The 24,842-nt window shown below is 42.3% G+C and overlaps 2 protein-coding genes across 2 annotated transcripts in view; one reads left to right on the top strand and one right to left on the bottom strand.

Moving 5' to 3' along the window:
• LOC126354796 (juvenile hormone acid O-methyltransferase-like) overlaps positions 1–24,842 on the top strand; it is a 289,416-nt gene that overhangs the window by 57,189 nt on the left and 207,385 nt on the right. The gene's annotated exons all lie outside the window — the stretch shown is intronic.
• Positions 1,927–24,842, bottom strand: part of LOC126354792 (uncharacterized) — a 70,149-nt gene continuing 47,233 nt past the window's right edge. The window contains exon 3 of the mRNA XM_050004701.1: positions 1,927–5,679. Within this exon, the coding sequence (XP_049860658.1) occupies positions 2,761–5,679 (2,919 nt within the window). The 3' untranslated portion in view covers positions 1,927–2,760. The remainder of the gene's footprint in view (positions 5,680–24,842) is intronic.

Below are 24,842 nucleotides of genomic sequence, written 5' to 3'. Positions count from 1 at the left end.
TAATGGTACATTGCCAGTCTCATAGATTCTAGACAATAGCTGGAATTATTTTTGGTTGAGACTTCTGTTTTGAGTTTAGAAATTCCCATGGAATGTTATCCATCGCTCCCACCTTATTTGATCTCAAGTTTTCCAAAGCTCATATAAATTCTGAGTCTAATATTACATCCTCTGTGTCTTTCATAACGACTCCAATGTAGTCTTCTATCATGTCATTAGGCAACTCCTCCTCCTCCTCAAAGAAGCCATCAACTTATTCTTTCCACCTATCCACTCTCTCCTATGCATTTAACAGTGCAACTTCCGATTGCACTCTTAGTGTTACCACCCTTGCCTTTAATTTAACCGAAGGTGCTTTTTTCTATACACTGAGCCAGCCTTCCCAACAGTCATTTCTTTTTCCGTTTCTTCACGTCTTTCCTGCAGCCATTTCGTCTTGCGTGCCCTGGACTTACTATTTATTTCATTCGCAAGGGATGTATGTTGCTATATTCCTGTCTTTGTGCTTCTTTCTTTCGTCGATCAATTGAAAATGTGTGACAAACTGCCGGAAATCGTAATAAAGCACTTGCTGAAACTATGATCTTGCAATTTAGAGCAGCAAACATTCAGTTCTGTTTCTAAAACAGGGTAAGCTTAACGACGGGGCCCATGCGGAACAGCGTCCGTCACCAACGTTTGTTGATCGCTGTTCTGAACTCCTGATCAAGAGCGTCAATCATCGTGGGCATCGGTAAATTGGTGTGTGGAAATATTTTCTGCGAGCGGGAACCAAATTTATGGTGATCGAGCATAAACGGCGGTGCCCGTAGCTGCAAACGCTGCGCAGAAGAACAGCTTCAGCCAATGGGTGGCAGTTCATAACTCATGAGTGCGGTGGTGACGCGCTACAAATCACTGGAGCAGTCGAAGTTTCAAATTCTTGCTCTGACGTCACCACCTGGCGAAGCGAAAGATCAACCGCACGATGGTGTGGTCGTCATTGCTGTGTTTGTTTGATCGATGACAGGTTTTGCACTGTTTTAGCGTTCGGTTCCTTGCACTGCGCTATGTTCACCTTTTGCATAGCAGGAAGAGAATTCCGAAACATGAGCTCCACGGCGAATTTCTTCAATCCTGTTGTTGATTCCACGCAACTGATTGTTCAGTGTCTTCATTATCGTGGTGTCGAATGTAACAGTCCACAAAATCAACTGTGCACACAAACACTCGTTTCTTCATTGTCGGTGTCATCAGTTATATGGATAGGGCTTTTATACGCCATACAAAACAAGGCACGCAGAATTTAAGTGTACAGAACACCTTTTTGCTTCTAACTACCTGAACACAAGTTCGCAAAGCGCATATCGAACCTCGACACAGAGTAACTTTGGAGATAAACTTTGTACCAACGAACAAACGGTAAGAGACATTCCAGTGGATCGCACAAATACATTTCTTTCTCAGTTGCCTGTTGTCCATAATTTTGGGAAACTGTCTTTGCTCGATATAAAGTAGTATCACGCGGGGGAATGAGACTGGGATGTCTTTCAGATTCACTGGGAGTTTGAAAGTATGTAATTCATGTCCTGGTGTTGGCTGCACATTTCGGTCAAAAAGTATTACATTAGCAACATTTCACGTTTTGCAGTCACGTTTGTTAATTCGAATAAGTCGTTTCCATTGGCGGTGTAATACTCAAAGTCATCAATTACCTGACTGATGTAACCCAATCGCAGTCTTTCCCCGCTGGTTCTGCTCTGCTGTAGATCTGAAATTGTTGCTTCCCGATTTCTCAATACACGTCCTAACATCATCATGTCCCATCCCCCAGTAATTGTATTATGTAAATACTTCTATGCTCGCCGATTCTCAACATAAATTAGATTATTATTACTCTTATCATTCCACAGCACCATACCTCAAACGATTCGATTCTATTCTCCTCTTCTCCGGTCTTCCAAGAGTTCACGATTCGCTGCCATACGGTGCTGTGCTCCGGATCTACCTTCTTAGAAATTTCTTGGTGTTTGACACTAGTAGACTTCTCTCGGTCATGAATGCCCTCTGCATCTGCCTTAGTCTGCCTCTTACACCTTTGTCGCTTCATCCCTGTTCCTTTGCTTCCTAGGTAGCATAATTCCTTCGCTCATCTACTTCGTTGTCTCCATTTCTGATATTAAGTTAGTCGCTAATCTCAAACGGATTAAAAAAGTAATAAGTTGTAGTAGTAAATTGGTGGCCAAGATCTGGCGCATCACTGAATAATATTGCTTTCAAATATAAAGACATCATACAAAATCTAGTTTAAAATAAATGTTAAATAGTAAAAAAAAGTTGAAGTCTCATATACTAGGTTACTATTTCAACCTAACCTGAGACAACCAGTGTTCTACATATTAGTTCCTATTGTCACGTGCTGACCAAGTCATAGACTCCTCCTTTAGAAACGCGTGCACAGTGAAAAGTATCGTCCTCGTTACATAGCGGTCTTGCAGAACTGCCAAATGAACCGATAACATTTTTTGGGCCACTTCCATTGTCAGAGAATCTTCTGATATAACACAGATGTTTGATTAAGTCAGGGGATGTAACGCGGTACATTATCTTTGGTCAGAGATCCAAATGGGTGGCAACCTCTTTTTCGGGAATTAACTAGAAATACGAAGTAATAACGACCTAATAATTTTTCCTTTGAGCGAGGATTATCTCCTTCGGTTCCGACGCAATCTTTGATTTATGTGCCTGCTAATTTGTTGTCGGCAGAGGTGCTAATTTTGCTTAAGTACTTGCCTGCTGTTCTGAGGCACCCTTTATTTCTGCGTTCCGTGCTCTCCACGAAAAGTTCAAAAACTTGAAACGTGTGTGGGCTGCTGGGGAATCCATTTCAGGGCCACGGTGACAGGTACTTACTGCTGATACCTTGTCGGTATTGGATTGACTGCTGATTTTCACAGGAACATCTCCAGAAATTTTGGTGGCTTCTGCCTGAGCAGAAGACGAAACGGAAGACGTTTCGTGTACATTGTCTGTTGAAGTAAGCTTGGGCTTTTTCGTCGTTCTGTTTCTTTCAGTGTGAGCTCTAGTAAAGATACTGCTCCCCTTTTGCCATATGCGTGCTGATAGAGAACCATTCTTTTTGCTCTGAAACTCTGGTGGACTATTTTGAGAAGAGAGACTGTGTGCTCTAGAGGAGCTACTTATTTTGCTCTTAACGCCAGTCGACAGCCGATCAACTTTTTGTTGTGTGCCGGATGAAGGATAAACCTTAGAGGGTGACTGGCTAACATATTTCGTTCGATTATGTCCAGAGGATAATTGGCCTGCTTTAGAACGAGTGACCACCGATGGAGAAATTTCCACTTCACTCTGACGCCCTGACGAACTGCTTGACGAGACCGTGTTTCCAACAGGCAAACTTTGCCGAAATTTAAGAAAACTTCTTGAGCGTGTTGTCACTGGTGTTGAAACAATGCTTTGAAATCGTGGGTAGCGATGTTGTGGAATAGCTTCACCTTCGCGCTTACTTCCTTCTGGAAATATGAGGCTTCTCGTGAGGCGGACGGCTTTTGAACGAGTCCTGGATGGAGGGCCCTCCTCATTTTGACAATTCAGTGATGTGGTTGGAGATGGGATTTCCTGTTTTACCATTCGCTGGGGACTCGCTGAGAGACGAAGTGCTTTTGAACGCGTACCAGCTGAGGGTGGATTATCCTCACCTTTCTGACAAGCTCTTGATGCCCTTTTTGCAAAAGGTCTCTTCTGCTTCGTCAATCTCTGGGGGCTTGTCGAGAAGCGAAGTGTCTTCAACCTTGTTCTAGGCCTAGAAGAATCCTCAGTTTCTTGCTGGTGGTGTGATGTGGTTGAAGGAGGACTCCGCCGTTTCTTTCTAGCCTGAGAACTCGTTGAGATGTGGAATAATTCACAATGAAGCCCAGCAGGATGAGAATCTGACAATTTCGTTGTTGGAGGACTTCCCAATTTCTCTATCATCTGTGGGCTTGCTGAGAAGCGGCATATTTTCACTTGTGCCCCAGTTTTTGGCGATTCCTCCGTTTTATGCGGACTATGTGATATTTTGGCTGCTGAAGAAATCTCCTGGCTCATTGATTCGGGGCTTCCTTCTGAATCCGTTCTGACTGACAGCGAACCTCCTGAATAACACTGGGCGTCTGGTAATTTGGCTGAAGCAACTTCACTCTCTCTCTTGACATGTGGGCTAGCTGAGAAATAGACTGACTGCAAGCCTCTCTCAGATGATGGGGATTGCCAGTTTCGGGATGATCTTTCAGTTGAGCCTCTCGGTGAGGAGTTGTGGAGTTCCCCAGTGCCTTCTTCACCAGCGGTAGCTTCGTTCGTAACACTCAACGAGTATCTTTCCGTATTTGCATCTGTATTCGTCGATTGATAATTATACCTTGCTCTCACTGATTCTGATGAAGTGTCTCCTTTAGGCTGGCTCTCTTTCTTGATTTCAACACTTATTTGTGATTGGGTATCTACTGTAACGGGACGTTCTGTTTTGTATTGACAGCTTGGTGAACCATCTGTTCCACGGCAGTGGTCCTTCATGCTACTTGCTTGTGTCAGACCAAGTCCAGTGGAATTTTCAGTAGGGGTTTCGAAACGAATGTCCACTAACGAGGAGCCCGCAGTTTCACCCTGACAACCTGGTGAAATGTGCGCACAAGGAGGAAGCTCTGTCTTACTGCTGGTACCTTCCTTAATCTGAGCTTCTGCAGACGAGTTACTGGGTGATACAGTAAACCCCACTAGATGGGAACTGTCCAAGAATTTGCCAGCTGAGAAGGGACTGTCTTGCTTGTTAGAGTTGCCACTTTCTGAGTGAGAAATTACAGAGGTTTCATCTGTTTCAGAGTTGAATCCCACTGTTGACGAAATGATTTCATTCTGACAGTTTGATGAGATTTGCGTAGCAGAATGTTCTCTCCTGTGGTTATCTTCACTGACCAGAGAACCTCCTCGGCAGTTACCAGTTACTGGTGAACTGCTAAAACTCAATGAATTGTCTGTAGAGAAAATGTGTGTTTTGAAAATGCCTTTAGCGTCTGCACGAACATCCGCCGACTCAGAATCTGTAATTTCCTGTGGGTCTGATGCAGCACCTGCTGAGCTATATCCACCTGCCATGAGCTCGCTCGCTACACTGGCCATCTCTTCCGCTGATGTTTTGTCATCATCCAAGTGAACATCGTGCGTTGGGGTCAGCATCTGTATTTGACTGGTGTCAACTGAGGCAAGAAAGCCTGTCGAAGGAACGGCCATTTCCGAAGGAGGCACTGACTGGGAGCTGTCCTTTCGGTCTCCATCAGCTGCGGAATTTGTTGCTGCGGAGAAATGCATTTGATCTTCTCGATTGTCTGCTTGGTTGTTGTTGGCTCCTGACTGCATGCCGGATGACGTCCCAGCCATGTTTAACGACGGAACAGCAGACGGCGAGTCTGTCACTCTTACTGGTGGTCTGACGTTGTTCTTTCTCGATTCTTCCGGCGAGTGATCTTCGTTCTTCGCGCCTATCTCTCTTGCTGGAGGTCCCGGTGAGGAGGCAGAACCGCTAGCTGACGAGTGGGCAAATTGTTTCAGAGATTCGGTGGAGAATCCCCCGTCACTTTTGTTCTGCTCTGCTGAAGATGAAGATTCACCTTCTGACGAGTCAGCTTCGAGTAAGTCTGCCAAGTGCTGCGAAAAGAGAGGGGTCAAGTGAAAAATCTGCGACAAAAAAGTAAAAGTGCTCTTGAGATATGACTTGTCTTGACTATGTGAGAATATTATGAAAAGAAATTACAGGGGATATTTGGCCCCATAACTAGCTGAAAATTAGATGGGTACTTTTGATAACAAGAGACGTACTGAACCTCATTGGGGGGGGGGGGGGGGGGGGATATGCCACAACTGGACTAAAAGAAGGAATCGGTTGACACAACAAATCCTGAGCCATCAAAAATTAGTCAGTTTGTTACTGGAGTGAAGTGTGGGTGGTACAAGCAGTAGAGGGAGACTAAGGTTTGATTATAGTAAGCAGATTCAAATGGTTGTAGGTAAGTGATATCTGAATTATAGCGGATTAATGGAGTGCCCTACGGTCCTGGAATTTTAAAACGAGCTATTGCCTGTTTGATGAACAACAATTCATCAGTGCACTGAACAGCAATAAAGGGTACAACTTTTGTGGGTCAAAGAACATTGTGCAATCAAACAACGATAACGGTGAGAAATTAAGGAAGAACAGAATCACGGAGGGGATACGTTTCAGTTTCATAAATCAGCCTTTGAAGCTACAGTAAGGAATGAAGCATTGGACGAATGATGCCGCTTCTTTGGACACCTCTGAGACGTCGAAAGGTTGAAACATTTACGAGGTTTCAGACACTCATAGCTGAAACATAGCATTCAGAGTCCAAATATGGACGATGTCAAAGCATTAACGTACGCACACTACTGAGTTCATCGTCCAGAATTGGTAAATTAAGTCGCGTGATGTTCGGCCGCAGAAGGCGTAAATGCTTTATGAGATGTAGTGGCCATTTTTAATTCACTCAAAAACTGAGATTAGTTTTGATCACTGTACGTATTAATATTATGCTGCCTTACGCGTTTCGGCCTTGCGCCATTCACAAAGGCTGTACGAGAGAAATGCGTGAGAGCGTATCAGCGCAGAAAAGCATTGCTATAATTGCATTAAAGTATATCGTAAAAACGGAAGGGGCAAGCACTCAGTGAAAACACATTGATAAAATACACGAAATGGACATCGCAAACAGCCGAAGAGGTAGAACTCACCAAAATATCTACACCTAAGAATTTCTTATAGATATTGTGGCGAGTTCTACCTCTTCTGCTGCTTAAGATGTCCATTTCGCGTATTTTATCAATGTTTTTTTTTTCACTGAGTGCTTGCCCCTTCCGTTTTTATAGTAATGCTTCCCGCTGATACGATTTCACGTGTTTCTCTCTTACAGCCTTTGAGAATGGCGCAAGGCTGAAATGCGTAAGGCAGTATAATATTCATACGTACAGTGATCAAGGCTGATCCTGGATGTGGTTTTTAGGCGGTTTTCCACATCCCGCTAGATGAATACCGGGCTGGTCCCGACATCCCGCCTCAGTTACACGACACACACACATTTGTAACACTTGCGCACCATTTCATGGCTTCCACTAGACGCAGACAGTTGGAGTACACTGATTGCGTCCCCGGGGGGTACAGGGTGGCGGCAGGAAGAGCATCCGGCCATCCCTTTAAATTAACCTTGCCAAATCCGTTGTAACCACGCCGACCCTGCGCACATTGCGGGACAAAGGCGCAATTGAAAGAGAGAAAGTGATCAAGGCTGATACACATTTTGAGTGTAATGCTCGACTTTACCGTTCCACCAGTCAGTAGCCCAAACTCCAAAATGCAGTCTTCAAACCGGGATTCCCAGTAGCCAAGAAAGTCACGAACCTTGCTTCATGGCCGAAAATGTTTGTTGACGTTGGAACATATCCTCAAGAAACAAATATTCGTCAGTAAAATTTTGACGACGCAACTCAAGCCAGCCTTACCAAGTTTCAGGTCGCATACATTAACGTTCATGCAAGGCTAAGTCTAAAAGACAAAGCGTTTCAGTTAATTAAAATCATATTCACATCGTTCTCATCGTCTTCAGCGACAAATACTGCTTTGCTACAGCTCTCCACGCTACTCTGTCCTGCGCAAGTCTCTTCGCCTGAGAACAACTTCTGAAATGCATATGCATCAGAGCATGCCTACTGCATTCATCTCTCGGTCTCCCTTTACACTTTTTACGCACCACACTTTCTCCAATACTAAACTGACGATTCGTTGATGTCTCAGAATGTGTCCTGTCAACCGATACCTTCTTTTGGTCACATCACACCAAAAAATTTCGTTGTTTTGTAACGCCGGAAATGCATATCCTCCTATTTCCATCTGCTGCACTATAATTTTTTTCCTTATTTTGTTACCTGAACATATGACATTTGTGTGTCTTTATATATTGTAATTGTTTTACTGTTTATATATATATATATATATATATAATGTTGGTTTGTTTTGTGAATATTATTTGCATTTATACGCTGGGTCTGGCCTAAGGAAAACTATACTATCGAAAGAATACATCGATAGGTCGTGTGGAGAACCAAAGTGTTTAGGGTCTTTGGTAGGGTTAACTCTGTCGCGTGGAGCGCGGGCACAGCGGAGTCTGGCTGGAGTAGGGCGGTGGAGCAGGTGTGTTGAGTGACGCTCCCGCGAGTTGCCGCGCTTTCGGGGTTGGGCAGCATGTCATTGCGCTCGACTTGCTATGATAGTTTCCGACACGGTGTCGCGGACGGGAAGCATTAGCTGGCGCACATCAATAGCCCGTTTCGGCTGGAGACCGCGTGTCGAGAAGAAGGCGCGCCAACATCCAGCTGCTGCAACAGCGACGGCCGACAATGAGTGACTGTCGCCACTTCCTCGATCGACGACTTCAAACCTTCAATCAACCAACAAGGAAGACTGGAAGCACGTAAAGTTTTAGAACTGCATGGCAAACCTCAGCTTTTAAAACTGTTCCGTTTTCGTAACTATAATTACAGCAACTTAGCATGAACATTTGTTGCTCATTGTCCCAATTGCATTACCAAGCAGGGTCCCTTCCTTTTCCGGAATGAGCTCAAGTGTCGTTGAAATTCAAACGCCAACATTAAAGTAATATTATTCCATTTCACTGCTTTAATTTCAAAGTTCAGTTAAAGTATTCATAGCTGGCTACAATATTTAGATTACACAAGCACAAATTATGAGTGCGAGTTTTGTTACCATATTTTAGCTTACCTGTGACTACAGCTCAGATTGGTACGTACTAAATTTTACTATTGTTAATTTTCAGAATCATTAAATTCAAGTTCAAAGATAAATCTCTTACTTCTAAACTGAGTAGATTCAAGTAGCTTTTGAAATGACTGTTGAGGTAGCCCAAGACTAACCTTATTTTACTGAATTTCGTAGTGCTTCAGAAACAAATCTCACTATTAATTTCAGTCACTAAATTAACATTCAATTTTCCGCTTTTATTAATTCTTTTGCTAAATTTATTACTTCTGACAAATTTTCAGTTTTCACACTACACGTGTCACCCTTCAGTTGCCACGCTTCTAGTGCTAATTATATGTGTAATAACCTTTCTTTTTCAGTTACTATAGTAATTGTCCATAGGACTGGCGACCGTAATTTTCCCCAAATCTCAAATATCTAATTACCACTAGTTAATTGTTAACGTAATGGCCGCACATTTACTTTCTTTATTAACTCTACCCCTTTTCAAAATTAATTTCCACCAATTTCATTTGCATTTTGTCTGTTATTTAGATGTAACCCTTTCCTCCTCCTTTACCGACAGATTAACTTCGGTGACGATTGCTTTTCCCAAATTTCCATTAGGTACACGCGGTTTAATTTTTCACTGTCATTAAGGTCGATATGTGAGGGGGAGGTTACAGTTTCCAATTCTACTTATCATCTCCTATTTCGAGACGTGATCTACCCATCAAATCTTCAGCTTTCTTCTGTAGCACCGAATTTCAAAAGCTTCTGTTCTCTTCTTGCCTACACTGTTTATCGTCAATGTTTCATTTCCATACATGGCTACATTCCATACAAATACTTTCAGAAAGGACTTCCTGACACTTAAATCTATGCTCGATGTTAACAAATTTCTGTTGTACAGCAATGATTTTCTTGCCATTTTCAGTCTACGCTTCATATCCTCTCCACTACGGCCATTATCCGTTTTTTTTTTTTACTGCACAAATAGCGAAACTCATTTACTTATTTTAGGTTCTCGCTTCCTAATCTAATTATCTCAGCATCGCCCGATTTATTCTAATTACGTTCCATTATCTTCGTTTTGCTTTATCTTCAATATCTTTGAGGCTAACCGGCTGATGACCTTCAGTGCACATGCACACGACTTGCCCGAACTCTTACGGGACTCGGTGGACTGTCTGCGTCGAGTAATGGGTGTAATGGCAGGAGCACTACGAATGTAGTGTGTGAATTGTAAGTTGAGAATGTGGGTCTCACGGGGAGCGTTCCGGCGATACGTCCCTGCAGTCACACTATCCTCTGTGCCCTCGGTGTCTGCCATGTAAGCAGGAGATCCCGGGTTCGAGTCCCGGTCGGGGCACACATTTTCAGCTGTCCCCATTGATATATACCAACGCCCGTCAGCAGCTAATGGTATTGATTTAATTGTAATTTCGTTTTGCCTTTGTTGATGTTCATCTCCTAACCTTTCAAGACAGTGTGATTCCGTTCAACTGCTCCCCTTAGTCCTTTGCCGTCTCTTACACAATTAATTCCTTCTCCAAAATTTTCTTTGGTTCCCTTTACTGCTTGGTCAATGCGCAGATTTAATAACATATTACATACCTATCGAATGGAATCTTTATTTCTTGAGACTATATCTTGCCATGTGAAAAACATTTTCAGCTGCCAATAATGGTTCAAAACACTTGTGGGTAGGGGTTTCCCGGTTTGACGAACACTTTTTTTTTTAATTTGGCCCGCTGACTGGTGGAATGCGAATAGTAGAGCAGTGGGTGATAGCAGAAGAATGCAGCAAATTACGTGGGTAGATCGGATACAAAATTACTGTCGAACCTTGGTCTTCAAACAATCAGATGTTATAACGCAATATACCGGAAACCACAATTGGGGAGAAAAGATGTATGAATCACTTACATTGCTATCCCAGTTGACAGCAGAATCAATTTCTAAAACTTACCAGATGCGAAGAATTCAAAATCGAACTACAGTGGCTCCGTTGCAAACCAGTTTTAGAGGTTCCCAGCACACTGAAAGGAATGCCAAAAATCTTAGTGGGCGGTTGAGAAGTATTAACATTGATAAAATACCCACCTGCCGGCTACAAAAAGACGTTTCACTGCGATTTTCACGAATTATGAAGCCGATACATTCCGCAGTCCTAGACGCCTGGGAAGTGTCTGACTAGTGATAAAAAATGAAATCTAACATAGTGAGATGATATGCTGTGTTTACTGTTGTACGAATAATAACAATCATGAACATGATAATAATAAATGGAAAAGTTTAAGAAGCAGTCTGGTGTTGGAGATCAGCTCCATCATGTGTTTAGGCGAATTTCATGAGATAACGAGCGAGCACGTGATCATCTGGAGGTGTCCAGTGGCAGGAAGTCACTGCAGCAGCTCTCTCGAGCCCACTACGTTATTATGTGCTCGAAAAGCATAAAACTTTTTCGTTCGCGATCGGTCTAGTGTCATGTTTAAATCACTTGTCCTGTTGTGGACATATCCTGGTTCACCCCTATCGTTACTCAGTGTTAGTATGCACATAAATCTAATTTTCCTATGAATTAGGGACCACGCCTTTATAGCATTTTGATGGGTGTACACTCATTGTGTATACACTGGCAAGAGTCATGGGATACTGTAACGATAGGGCCTTCCCCAAAATTCAAATGAAATATCTTATACCACTTTTTTTATATGCATCCGGATAATTATCGGACAAGTCAGTGCTTCCTAAGGCCTTCTACGTGTGTCTTTATATCATTCTGTCCCATTTGATAAAAAAACTTGATATTCATTGTGAAAGCATATAGAATGTTCTGGAAGGTCGTGCGTTGTCATAATTATCGGTGGATTATTATCATTGATAAAACTATGTACATATTCTAAATTAATTAACTAATCAAGAAATTGAAATAATAAGTCCTTAGCAATAAATAACTAGAGACTGCAGAGATGTTAGCATGAAAAATCGGTGTGTCTAATTAACAAAATGGTAATCTAAAAATCCAGTAACAGAAGACCTCACTATCTTGACAAACAGCTTAAAAGTTATTACCAAGCGATGTATTTTCATTTATTATTTATTTTTATGTCTTCCTCTGTAATTAATATTCTTTGTAATTACATTTCCAATTAACTCTCCAATTGCTTACCTCTCACAGTTTTCCAATTTCCAGAAAATGGCTCTGAGCACTATGGGACTCAACTGCTGTGGTCATTAGTCCCCTAAAACTTAGAACTACTTAAACCTAACTAACCTAAGGACATCACACACATCCATGCCCGAGGCAGGATTCGAACCTGCGACCGTAGCAGTCGCACGGCTCCGGACTGCGCGCCTAGAACCGCTAGACCACCGCGGCCGGCCCAATTTCCAAAATTTGAGGCCTTATTTGCGCATTTTATGTATGTAATCGGATAAAGCACGAGCTCTGTACTGCCACCCAAATCCAAACTGTAATTAACTGCGTAACTAAAATAACACAAAAGACATTATTGTAATTAAAGTTAAGAATGATTTTCTTGTGGAAAACTTAAGATATTGCTATAAAAGATTGTCATTGAATATTGTATTTTATACCTTATTCGGCCGAAATATCAGTTTCCTTATGTTTTGTAAATTTTTATTGTAACATCAAAATTGTACAAAATTAATAATGTTTTATTTTGGAAGTTATTGTTAAAATTCTATATAAAGCGATGCTGTGAGGAGTCAGTTTTGAAGTTACTTTTGGAAGTCAAAGAGATCAGTGAAGTCTGTCCGTGTTTTGTTTACATGACGAGTGTGCAGTTCGGATGTCAAAAAATGGTTCAAATGGCTCTGAGCACTATGGGACTTAAATTCTAAGGTCATCAGTCCCCTAGAACTCTAAAACACAGAACTACTTAAACCTAACTAACCTAAGGACATCACTCACATCCATTCCCGAGGCAGGACTCGAACCTGAGACTGTAGCGGTCGCGCGGTTCCAAACTGTAGCGCCTTTAACTGCTTGGCCACCCGGTCGGCTTCGGATGTCAATTAATGTGAATAAATTTTATGAAGCACGAAAATTTCGCATTCATTTATCAATTAGGCAGAAAAAACGTCAGTAACAATCGTTACAATACCTCGTGATATCGTGACGGAGCTCTGTTTGCCTGCCGTAGTGCAGCAACTCGACGTGGCATGGACTCAAGAAGTCGTTGGAAGCACTTTATGGAAATATTCAGCCATGTTGTCTCTATGGTCCTCCATAATCGCGAAAATGTGCAGGATTTGGTGCACAAACTGATCTCTCGATTATGTCCCATAAATATTCGATGGGATACATGTCGGGCGATCTGGGGGGCCAAACCCTTCGCTGGAATTGTCCAGAAAGTTCTTCAAACCAGTCGCCAACAACTGTGGCCCGGTGAAATGGATCATTGTCATCCGTGATTCCAACTTTGTTTCCGAACATGAAGTCCATAAATGGCTTCAAATGGTCTTCAGGTAGCCGATCATAGCCATTTCCCGTAAATGATCGGTTCACTTGTACCAGAAGACTCAATCCGATCCATGTGAACACATCCCACACCATTATGGAGCCACCGCCAGCTTGCACAGTGCCTTGATGACAATGGGAGTCCAGGGCTTCGTGAGGTTTGCGCGACTCTCGAACAATGCTATCATTCCAGAATGAGACTTTCACTCTGCAGCGGAGTGTGCGCTGATATGAAACTTCCTGGCAGATTAAAACTGTGTGCCCGACAGGGACTCGAACTCGGGACCTTTGCCTTTCGCGGGCAAGTGCTCCACCATCTGAGCAACCGAAGCACGACTCACGCCCGGTAAAGTTTGGAAGGTAGGAGACGGATACTGGCAGAAGTAAAGCTGTGAGTACCGGGCGTGAGTGGTGCTTCGGTAGCTCAGATGGTAGAGCACTTGCCCGCGAAAGGCAAAGGTCCCGAGTTCGAGTCTCGGTCGGGCACACAGTTTTAATCTGCCAGGAAGTTTCAATGCTATCATTTCTTACTAACTGAAATCGGGACTCAACTGACTAGCTCATGGCTTTATAGTCGTCTAGGATCGAATCGATATAGTCACGGGCCCAGGAGAGGCCCTGAAAGTGATGAGAGGTGCTGTTAGCAAAGGCACTCGCATCGGTCGTCTGCTGTTTGAGCCTATTAATGCCAAATCTCGCCTCATGGCCCTAACGCATACGTCCGTCGTACGTCAAACATTAATGTTTGCGGTTATTTCACGCAGTCTTACGTTTATATAAACGCAGTCAACAATATAACACAGGAATCAGCTTAGTTTTTCAAGGAACTCCTCAACAGAATAGAGGGAGTGACCATGAGGAAACTCTTCAGTTAATAATTGAAAGCGCGTGGATTACTGCTAAGATTTTTGAATTCGAGTGGTAGCTTATTGAAAAATGGATGCAGCTGTATACTGCACACTTTTCCGCCCAAGAGTTAAGGAAGTCCGATCCAAATGCAGATTTGATTTGTGCCGAGTATTAATTGAGGAAAAGCTGCTTATCCTTGGGAATAAACTGATATGGTTAACATGAAACGACAGTAAAGAATGTATATACTGAGAGGCCAATGTCAAAATACCCAGACTCGTGAACAGGGGTCGACAATAGATTCGTGAACTTACACCAATTATTGCCCGAACCGCTCATTTCTGAGCCAATAATATCCTTTTAGAATGGGAAGAGCTACGGCCAAATATAAAACCGAATGAAAACGAGCAAACTAGACTAATTTTCGTGTCGAACGATCACTCACTTCAGATACCATTCGAATAGTAGAACTGGCAGCATTAAGTCTGAGCAAGATCCTGAATGTGGGCTTTCCATGACCGTTTACTGTCTACCTGAACACCTATAAATTTAAACTGTTTAGTTTCACTAATCATATGCCCATTATGTGACATTCAAATATCAGGTTTTGTTGAATTGTGTGTTAGAAACTATAAAAACTGCGTCTTACTGTGATTTAGCGTTAATTTATTTTCTACAAGACACGAATTTAGGTCATGAACTGCACTATTTGAAACCGAGCCAATGTTGCACACAACATCCTTTACCACCAACCTAGCTTCATCAGCAAACAGAAATATTTTAGAGTTACCCATAATACCAGAGGTCATATCATTTTATAAATAAGGAACAGGAGTTGCCCCACCACTCATCCCTGGGGCACCCCACACTTGACCATACCCCAGACTCCACAACACAGCCATTCTCATCACTGTGAATAATGACCTTTTTGTGTCTGTTGCTAAAGAAACAGGTGAACAAGTTGTGAGCTGCTCTCCATACTCCATAATGGTCCAACTTCTGGAGCAATATTATGTGATCAACACAATCAAATGCCTTAGTTAAATCCAAAAAATATACCAAGAATTCGAAATCTTTTGTTTAGCCCATCCTGTATCACAGAGAGAAAAGAGAATATATCATTTTCACTTGTCAAACGACCTCTAAAGCCGAACTGTACAATTGATAACAAATTATGCGAAATGAAATGATCAATTATCCTTTCAAACAATGCCTTTTCAATAACTTTGGCAAACACTAATGTCACAGAAATAGGTCTACAGTTATCTACACTACCCCTTTCTCCGTTTTATAAAGAGGATTTGCTACTGAGTACTTTAATCGTTCAGGAAACTGACCCTTCCTAAAGGAAAAATTACAAATATGGTTAATTATAGCGCTAACGTGTGCACACAGTACTTTAATATTCTGCTAGGCACTCCATCATATCCACGAGAGTCCTTAGTCATCAGTGATTTAATTATTGACTCAATCTCCTCCTTGTCAGTATCTCAGAGAAGTATGATTCTCTGCAGTAACTAAGCTATGCTCAGAAAATGATTGTTAAATACTGTACATATAGCTGACTTACAAGTAACATATTTTTACTACGAACTGACTTTATATCGTGGACCTTGAGCTGCTGACCCGAAACTTTATTCACATATGACCATATGGTTTTGATTTTATCCTTGAATTAGCTATTCCATTTGCGTACCACATACTCTTTGCCTTCCTAACAACATTTTTAAGTACCTTACAATACTGTTTGTAATGGCTACTGTAGCTTGATTGTGCCTACTTCTAACATTTTGATATAATTCCCGCTTTGTTCTACATGATACCCTTGTACCACTGCTCAGACACCCAGACTGCCTTTTACTGCTAGAACCCCGTTTATAACTTTCTAATGGAAAGCAACTCTCAAAGGGCATGAGAATTTTTTTAAGGAAAGCATTATATTTGTCGTCTTTGTTATCAGCACTATAACCATTCTGCCACTCTTGTTTCTTAACGAGGTTTAAAAAAACTATTGCCATTGTACTTGCTTTCCGTAACGATTTCCGAAATGGAATGTCCTACGAGTCTACCTCAAACTGTAATTCCGCGTTCAAAGTCTGTTAATTCTCGCCGTGCGTCCATAATCACGTCGCAAACCTTTTCACACGAATCGCCTTATTACAAATGAAAGCGGCACCAATGCCCTGCCCATTTGTATCTTGTGTACGCGATACTAGCGCCATCTGTAAATGTAAATATCGCTGTCATATGTCTTTTGGCATCTCACTGTGTTTGAAGCTTATATCACTTTCTTGAACACTGTATATGTCGGAACAATTGTACAAAAGAGAACTATTGCTATATGTATTACAATTCCGTCTTCAATGATTCATGAAGTACTAAGATGGAATCCTTCCAAGTGGATTTATGTTGGCATTCTGACCCTTTGATTACATGATTCATATTAACTTAAGTTCTCCGTTGCAGTTTATTTAAGGAGCACTCAAATGGAAAGTAGATTGGTAGGAAAAAGTAGGTAAACCGTTTATAATTTCAAAAGTAATCGCTGTAACTGTTAATGCATTTATCCCACTGTGAGAAGATGATAGATGCCTTCACCGAAGAAGGTTTGGAGTTGCCTACGCAAATGTGATTGTACCGAGGCATGCACCAATTTGTCCGAGGCAATCCGAGTGCCACGAATGTCTTCCTGCAGGGTTCCAACAGAACGAACGAATGAGGATAAAATACATAAAAATAACACACAGTGAGGAGTAAACATACTACATGACACTCACCCAGTTGGACCTCACTTGCGTGCACCCACACAGCCACTATGTATAACACGCCTTAAGACAATGGAGTAAGGGCGAAAGATGCTATTCCTGGGATTAAAACATAAGTAAAACGTTGAAGGTACTAAAACAAAATTACAGGGAAATATGACTGACTGATACGTAAAAAAAACGTAGGTGGACCTTTTGCGACAAATTCGTACGCTGACATTTCTCAATTTTACTCTGTAAACCACAGAAGCTCTTTCAGGTTGTTTCGACGACGCCGCAGAAGTTTCTTTGAGAACTCCTTACACATTCGCCACACAGTCCAGATATATCCCGATGCGATTTCCATATTTCTGGAGCCCTGAAGGAAGACTATCATGGCCATCGATTTGGTTCGGATCGCGGGATACTCACCTGGACACATCTGTTCTGTAGGACCAGGCATCACCCACAAAAGGTCTAAGAACTATTGTTCTAAACAGTCATTATAGTAGGGTTAATAGGAACCCTTGCAGACTAATGAATGACGTATTCAGTGTCTGGTAACAGTTGTATTTTGTTTTTGTGTGTTTTCTGTTGGAATATTGTCGATTTATCCAGGTTCCGTAGCGAGCTGAGGGTTTGTTATATTTCGCGGTATGGCGTGAGATCTAAAAATACGGTGAATTAATATTTTTACCAGGAACTTCTGCCGCTATAACCATTTGATGTAATTTTTCCAGTAGCCTGATTCACTTAGACAGGCAGTGTCAAGCTGGAACACGCTAATTTGTCAGATTCCAGAGACGCTAGAGCGACCTGGTATTTACGGTGTCTGTCGCTCATCATGGATTTCGAACAACACGAAAACAGTAAGTTGTTTTTCAGGTTTCAAAAAGTGTCAAAGAAACTTGTGAAATGATGAAATTGGTATACGTAAATAATTCTGTAACACCGAAGATTTTGCAAGTGGTATGAGCGAGCTAAAAGCAGAAATGAATCGGTAGAAGACGAGTAATGTCCGGGACGTTCATTAGCGTCAAGGACAAAACGTGCAAAAACTGGCAAAAATTGTGCGAATGACTACAGCGTACCGAAGAACTTAGCGTTTCTCACGGGTCCTTGTAAAGCACTGTAACCGATAATTTTCAAATGAGACGATTGCAAAATTTGTTCCCAGACTTTTAAGTGATGAAAAGAAGGAAAATCGTGTGACAGTTTGCACGGAGTTGAAGTACCGTCTTCGTTTAGATACGGACTTCATGTCCAAAATTGTAACTAGAGGTGTAATTTGGGTCTAAAGGTGTGACCCTGAGTTGAAAATTCATAGTGAATCTCCTCGCCCTAACAAAAAGCATGTCAGCCAAAATCGAATTTCAAAGTCGTGCTAGACGGTTTTTTTGTTATTGAGGGCACAACGCGATCAGTGTTCGTTCCAGGGTGAATGAATAACTTAACGTCGAGTGTTACAAGGGCGTACAGCGACGTTTCCGGAAAAATGTACGAAGAAAGATACCAGAAAAATGGGCCAATGGCTTCCTTCGTCATCACGGACGTGCTCTGTCACACCTCGCTTCCGTTTCGCTAGTTTTTGGCCGGGAAAAGCGTTCCTGTCTGGGTCACCTGATTTAGCATCAGGCGACTTCTCTTTTCAAAAATTAAAACCGTGCTTATAAGGAAAAGTTTTGACAACATTCCGGATATTGAGAGATCCACGTCAGAACAACTAAACCCCTTCCAAAACAAGACTTCCAGAAATACTTCCAGTCATGTATTCAACGTCGGGGATAAGTGTGTTGCTAGCCAATGACAGAACTTGAAGGCAGAGTAAATTCCATGTAAGCTTATAACTGTAACAAAATTATTCATCGTGGTTTTTCATCACACTTCGTATACCTGAGATAACATTTGTTTCGCTGAAAATAATTGCGTGGGGTTTTATGACAGCCAGATCCCAATCCGTGCAATATCAGAGTGATTGTAGTAGATGAATGGTTTGTGTAATTCCGTTCTGATCCAGACTGCCACAGGGATGAGTGAAAGGAATTATTTTTATAAGGTACAATAGCAGAAGGATGTCCGCAGGATGTCTTTGCACCACACTCCTATTTCCAGAAGACAGGTCCACACTTGATACATTCCGTATACAACCTACTGGTGTTTACCACGAATTATAATGAGCGAGGGCGACCTGGAGCAAGAGAAAGGTGATACGTGCAAAGTAACGGCATATTAATAAACGCTAGGATGTGTGATATATTGGGGCTAACATTTTGGCTACTGACAACCCTAACAGGGGTTACCTTTCTAAATCTGGTATATTCAATACGGTTCTTGTCTAATACATCTTTGAAGATACTTCTTGCTAAAAACCTCAGCTTTCTGAACAACATCATGGATCCTAAAAGTTCATATCAGCAAATGAGGGATGTATTAGTGTGGAGGAAATGTTTCTGCACATACAGCAGTATCATAGCACGTACTAGCACAGAATCAAGGCCATAGGTTTCTCCATTTCAAGTACCATCTTGCTTCTGATTCTCGTTTGTGCAACCCCTTTATCTACAGTGGAAAACCGCCCACCATCCTGAAGTTCCTATCCACAGTATACTGAACGATAGGGGCACTCTTAGAAAATAACTAGTCATTAAGCACACCAGCAATCTGAGGAAGTGAACAGGACTGGGTTAGTGTAAGATCGAGAAGTGTAAATAAACGTAAAATTTAATATTTAAGTGAATCGCCAAAGTAAACAGTCCACGATCCAGTGGACGAGATCTTTTGAAGAGAGGTGGTGCGTTACGCCGACACCTTTCGTAGCAGGCTTCGCAATCAGTGGGCAGATAGCCAGTTCAGTTTGCTGGCTGCGTTGCTGCGATGAGTATGGCAGAGAAGCGCTGAGCCGATGTGGTTAAAGGCTCCACGTTCTGGCACTATAGTGAGCAAGGTTGTCACATGCCAGGCCCTTATACTTTCCTGGAACACTGTCTGCGTAGACTGTCTTACTTCTGCTGTTACCACCGCATTTATGATTCTGTTACAACCGAGGGACTGGTTGTTCATTGCTACTGCCCATTCGACCATACTGATCTGTAATACCAGATACGGTTCGAAGTAGTAACCTCCTATTGCGATCATATCAATCTCTGTATCGAATGGCTTTATGTAGATATTTTCGCTTGTTTATTCACAATCTGCTCATTGAATCTACACTGAAGAACCAAAGAAACTGGTACACCTGCCTAATATCATGTAGGTCCCCGCGAACTCGCAGCAGTGACGCAACATGAGTCGCATGGACTCGACTAATATGTGACGTAGTGCTGGAGGGAACTGATGCCATGGATCCTGCAGGGCTGCCCACAAAGCCGTAAGAGTACGAGGTGTTGGAGATCTCTTCTGAACAGCACGTTGCAAGGCATCCCAGATATGTTCAATAATGTTCATGCCTGGGGAGTTTGGTGACCAGCGAAAGGGTTTAAAGTCAGAAGAGTATTCCTGGAGCCTCTCTGTAGCAATTATGGACGTGTGGGGTGTCACATTGTCCTGCTGGAATTGCCCTAGTGCGTCGGAACGCGCAGTGGACATGAATGGATGCAGGTGATCAGACAGGATGCTTACGTACATGTCATATGCCAAAGTCGTATCTAGGCGTATCAGTTATTCCATATCACTCCAACTGCGCATATCCCACACCATTGCACAACCACCACCAGATTGAACAGTCCCCTGCTGACATGCAAGGGACATGGATTCATGAGCTTGTCTCCACCGCCGTATACGTCTATCCACTCGATATAATTTGAAACGAGACTCATCCACTCGATAAAATTTGAAACGAGACTTGTCCGACCAGGCAACATGTTTCCGGTCCAGGCGAGGCGTAAAGCTTTGTGTCGTGCAGTCATCAAGGGTAAACGAGTGGGCCTTCGGCTCCGAAAGCCCATATCGATGATGTTTCGTGAAATGGTTCGCTCGCTGAGACTTGATGGCCCACCACTGAAATCTGCTGCAGTTTGCCGAAGGGTTGCACTTCGGTCACGTTGAACGATTCTCTTCAATCGTCGTTCGTCCCGTTCTTGCAGGCTCTTTTTCTGGCCTCAGCAAGGTCGGAGATTTGATGTTTTACCAGATTCACGGTACAAGCGTGAAATTATCGTACGGGAAAATCCCCACTTCACCGCCACCTCGGAGATGCTGTGTCCCATAGCTTGAGCGCCGACTATAACACCACATTCAAACTCACTTAAATGTTGAAAAGCTGCTATTGTGGCAGCAGGAACCGATCCAACAGCTGCGCCAGACACTTTGCCGACCGCAACGCCGCATTCTGCCTGTTTACATACCCCTGTATTTGAATACACATGCCTGTACCAGTTCCTTTGGCGTTTCAGTGTATGAGCTCTGTCAAGTGAGAGAGGTATTTTCTAGTCCTGGAGCGATATTCGTACAGTTCCTTTTCAAAGGATGGTTCACTGATAATATGATTTAGGTCATTGTCTGGCTGAACGTCTTCGAGATCGTGTTCCACTGAATCCCGGGTGGTGGAAGATAAAACTGCAGTCGGGATGTGTGACGGGTACATGAAGAATACATCACACCTGTTGGACGTTTGTCAAATACGATTTACCTTGTTCCAGACTGAGCCCATTGCAGTGGCTCTGGTGATATTAACACAATGCTTTTGGAACCGGCCATTTTTTCTTCCGTTGAATATACGCTTCACTGTCGCTTGTATAAGACTGATCTGAGGGAAATCTTCGATTCTAGAATGTTGCTATGAACCTTGAATGTTTGTCTCTCTGCAATAGCCCTGTCACATTCTTCAGGGCACCAGTATGGTGAATGAGCGTTATTTGGACGGAACCTGGTGTTGAAAACTTCCACTTGAAATGATTGTGTATTTATTTACCATTAAATGTAAAGTCTGTCGTGTAGTGGCTACGGCAAACAAGGCTAACTACTACAGAAAAATGGTGTATAATTCTAGAATATACTCTCCATACGTATATCATTGTATAACCATTCAGTGAATCCAATCTACGGCAAAAATTTAGGCTCTTACGCGATATTTTCTGATTGTTACGGTACATGGTATTATGATGATTATGATTTCTTCCGCATTTTTTTCCAAATTACCTTTGTTTCTGTAAAATCACCTTCACAATATAGGAAATACCGTAAAATAAAAGCACCAAAAGCTTATAAAACGGAACAGAATAACGCAACACGCCACAGACAGACGCGATGTGGATGCCGTCACTGCGTCAGCAGGCCGGTATAGAGTCTTAGAGCTTTTCTGCCATTGCATTCAGTGAGCTCACACACGAGGTGCATATCGACCAACTTTTCATCACCATGCTTACCAATACTGCTGTTTCTCACTGTTACCGAATAACTGGTATAATGTCGGAAAAACGTTGTGGAGACAGAATGGAGCAGTACTGAATGTGTGCTTGAGGCCGAAAAGTGAAGAGGGCCTTGCAGTTGTCAACAGCGATTTTAGTGAGTGGGACGTTTTCCAGCCAGACACACAGCTAGTACTGTCGATATTTATTTAGTTATTTATTTATCTACCTATTTATCCTGAACTGACTAGGGCCATCCAGCCGTCACACACAATACCAGGGTTTCACATACAGATATACAGTACCTTTCCTGCATCATAGTTACCTAAGAAATAACAATTTTAATGTGGAAAAGTATGTTTTACAAATATTTTAATGCAATACTATTGGATAATGTGGGTAAAATATCAAACGAGATACACTTATCTAATGAGCCTCAAGAGGCCATAAGCTCGATGTATTCAAGCACTCAGAAAATTTTTCTAAACCTCCAAAATTTTGTTGGAGGTCACATTCAGCTCGTACGGGGTGTTCAAAAAGTATCTCCGCAGTGCCGTATGATTGTTAGCCGCGCGTGTCGTATGATTGTTCGACTGACTGGGTTACTTCCTTTCAAAAGTGGACTCTCCCAACATTCCACTGTTTCGTTTATCTCAGCCGGCGTCAGTAGTATCGTTGGTATGTATCGTTACGTGTTGACGTGAACGTTTAAGTTTAGTTCCTTTGTTCGTTTGTCACTGTTAAAATGCTTACCACTGAAGAACTTGTGTTTTTAGTCGAACAAGTGTTCAGAGCTGGCGGTAAATACATAGTTTCAGTTCGTCAAACATTTAATTCAGTTTTCCCGGAGACAACACTCCCACATCGCGATACTGTGCGAGATTTGATTATCAAATTTTTAAGTACGGGTTCAGTGACACATTTACCGAGCAGTGGTCGTCGTAGCGTTTAGTCTGAGGATAAACTACTCGATATTTCCGATAAAATGTCCATGAGTCGGAACAAGTCAGTAAGAAAACTCGTCTAGGAAACGGAACGGCCCACACGCTGTAAGGAAAAAATTTGAACCTTTCCCATGCAAACTGACAGTCGTGCAAGGACTGAAAAACACTGATCATGGCAAGAGACTGCATTATTGTCAATGGTTCAAAAATTTCGTTCAACACAATGAAAGGGATATTCTTAATTAAACGTTTTTCACTGATGAAGCGAGGTTTCATTTATGCGGGTACATGAACTCGCAAAATTATCTTATGTGGAGGACTGCATTTCCATTGTGTATTCATCAGGAACCACTTCGTTTTGTGAAAAGAGGAGTTTGGATTGCAGTTTCTAGACGTCGGATTGTGGGTCCCATATTTTTCAACGAAACAATAAACCCACAACGAAACAATAAACCCACAACGAAACTGCAGTGATATTCTGTACACATTCATAGGCGAACTTTTGTTAAGTGAAATACTGAACTGTTATTTTCAACAAGATGGTGCATCCGCGCATACAGCTCGGGTTTCAATGTCACTGCTTGCTGATGTTTTTGGTTTTCGCATAATTTCATAGGGACTTTGGCCTCCACGATCGCCTGACCTAACACCACCTGACTTTTTCTTCTGGGCTGCAGCGAAAGCAACTGTCTATAAAAATGCCCAAAATCCATCGATGAATTGAAAACTACAATATCCACTTTCACTGCTTCTGTGACAGAAGAAATGTTACAGCTTGTGTTTGAAAACATGTTAGACGAATTGAATTGTTTATTCAACAACAAGGGGGGGGGGGGGCACTTTCAACACCTAATGTGAAAATTTGTACGTAAAAATGAATATTCAATAAATAACTTGTATTTCACTGAGTTTCATTTCGGTATATTCACTGCGGCATACGGCACGAGCAACTAACGATCACACGGCACTGCGGACAGACTTTTTGAACACCCCGTATTGACGATGTACTTTAAGATAAGCATTATAAATGATGACATGAAATTAAATTGAAACTGCAGCTTCATATTTGCACAGTGACCTGTTATCTGCAGACAGGCGGTATGTTCATGGGAGTCACAGCGTAACTGCTCCAGTTAATTACATCGTCTGTTACTGGTTTTCTGACGCGCAGGACTTCCTGAACTACACCAACATGAGGGAACAACCATACAATTTGCTGAAAATCTGACATCACTTTTGTAGACTGAACGTTGAAAATTTGAAAATTGTGTGTTATTTCCCATGGGACCAAACTACTGAGGTCATCGGGCTCTAGGCTTACACACTACTTAGTCTGACTTAAAATAACTGACGCTAAGGACAACACATACACCGATGCATAAGTGAGGACTCGGAACTTCCGATGGGGGGGGGGGGGGGGGGGGAGGGGGGAGGTAGGTACACGAATCGTAACAAGGCGCCCCAGACCGCGCGGCTACCCCGTGCGGCAACTGAACGTTGATGTAGACAAATTATTAGCAATCAGACATCTGAACATCCTGTCATTGTACCATATATATAACGAATCTGTTGACTTTTCAAAGCACACTCGCCAAATACCAGCATCGTGCCTCATTGTCACCACATTATTTCGGAATTCGGCAACGAGGCGTGGCCAATCCAGAGCAAATA

Source organism: Schistocerca gregaria, chromosome 3 (genome assembly GCF_023897955.1).
Source record: "Schistocerca gregaria isolate iqSchGreg1 chromosome 3, iqSchGreg1.2, whole genome shotgun sequence".
NCBI lineage: Eukaryota > Metazoa > Arthropoda > Insecta > Orthoptera > Acrididae > Schistocerca > Schistocerca gregaria.
The sequence above is the reverse complement of the archived record's forward strand: the minus strand, read 5'-3'. Positions and strand labels throughout refer to the sequence as shown.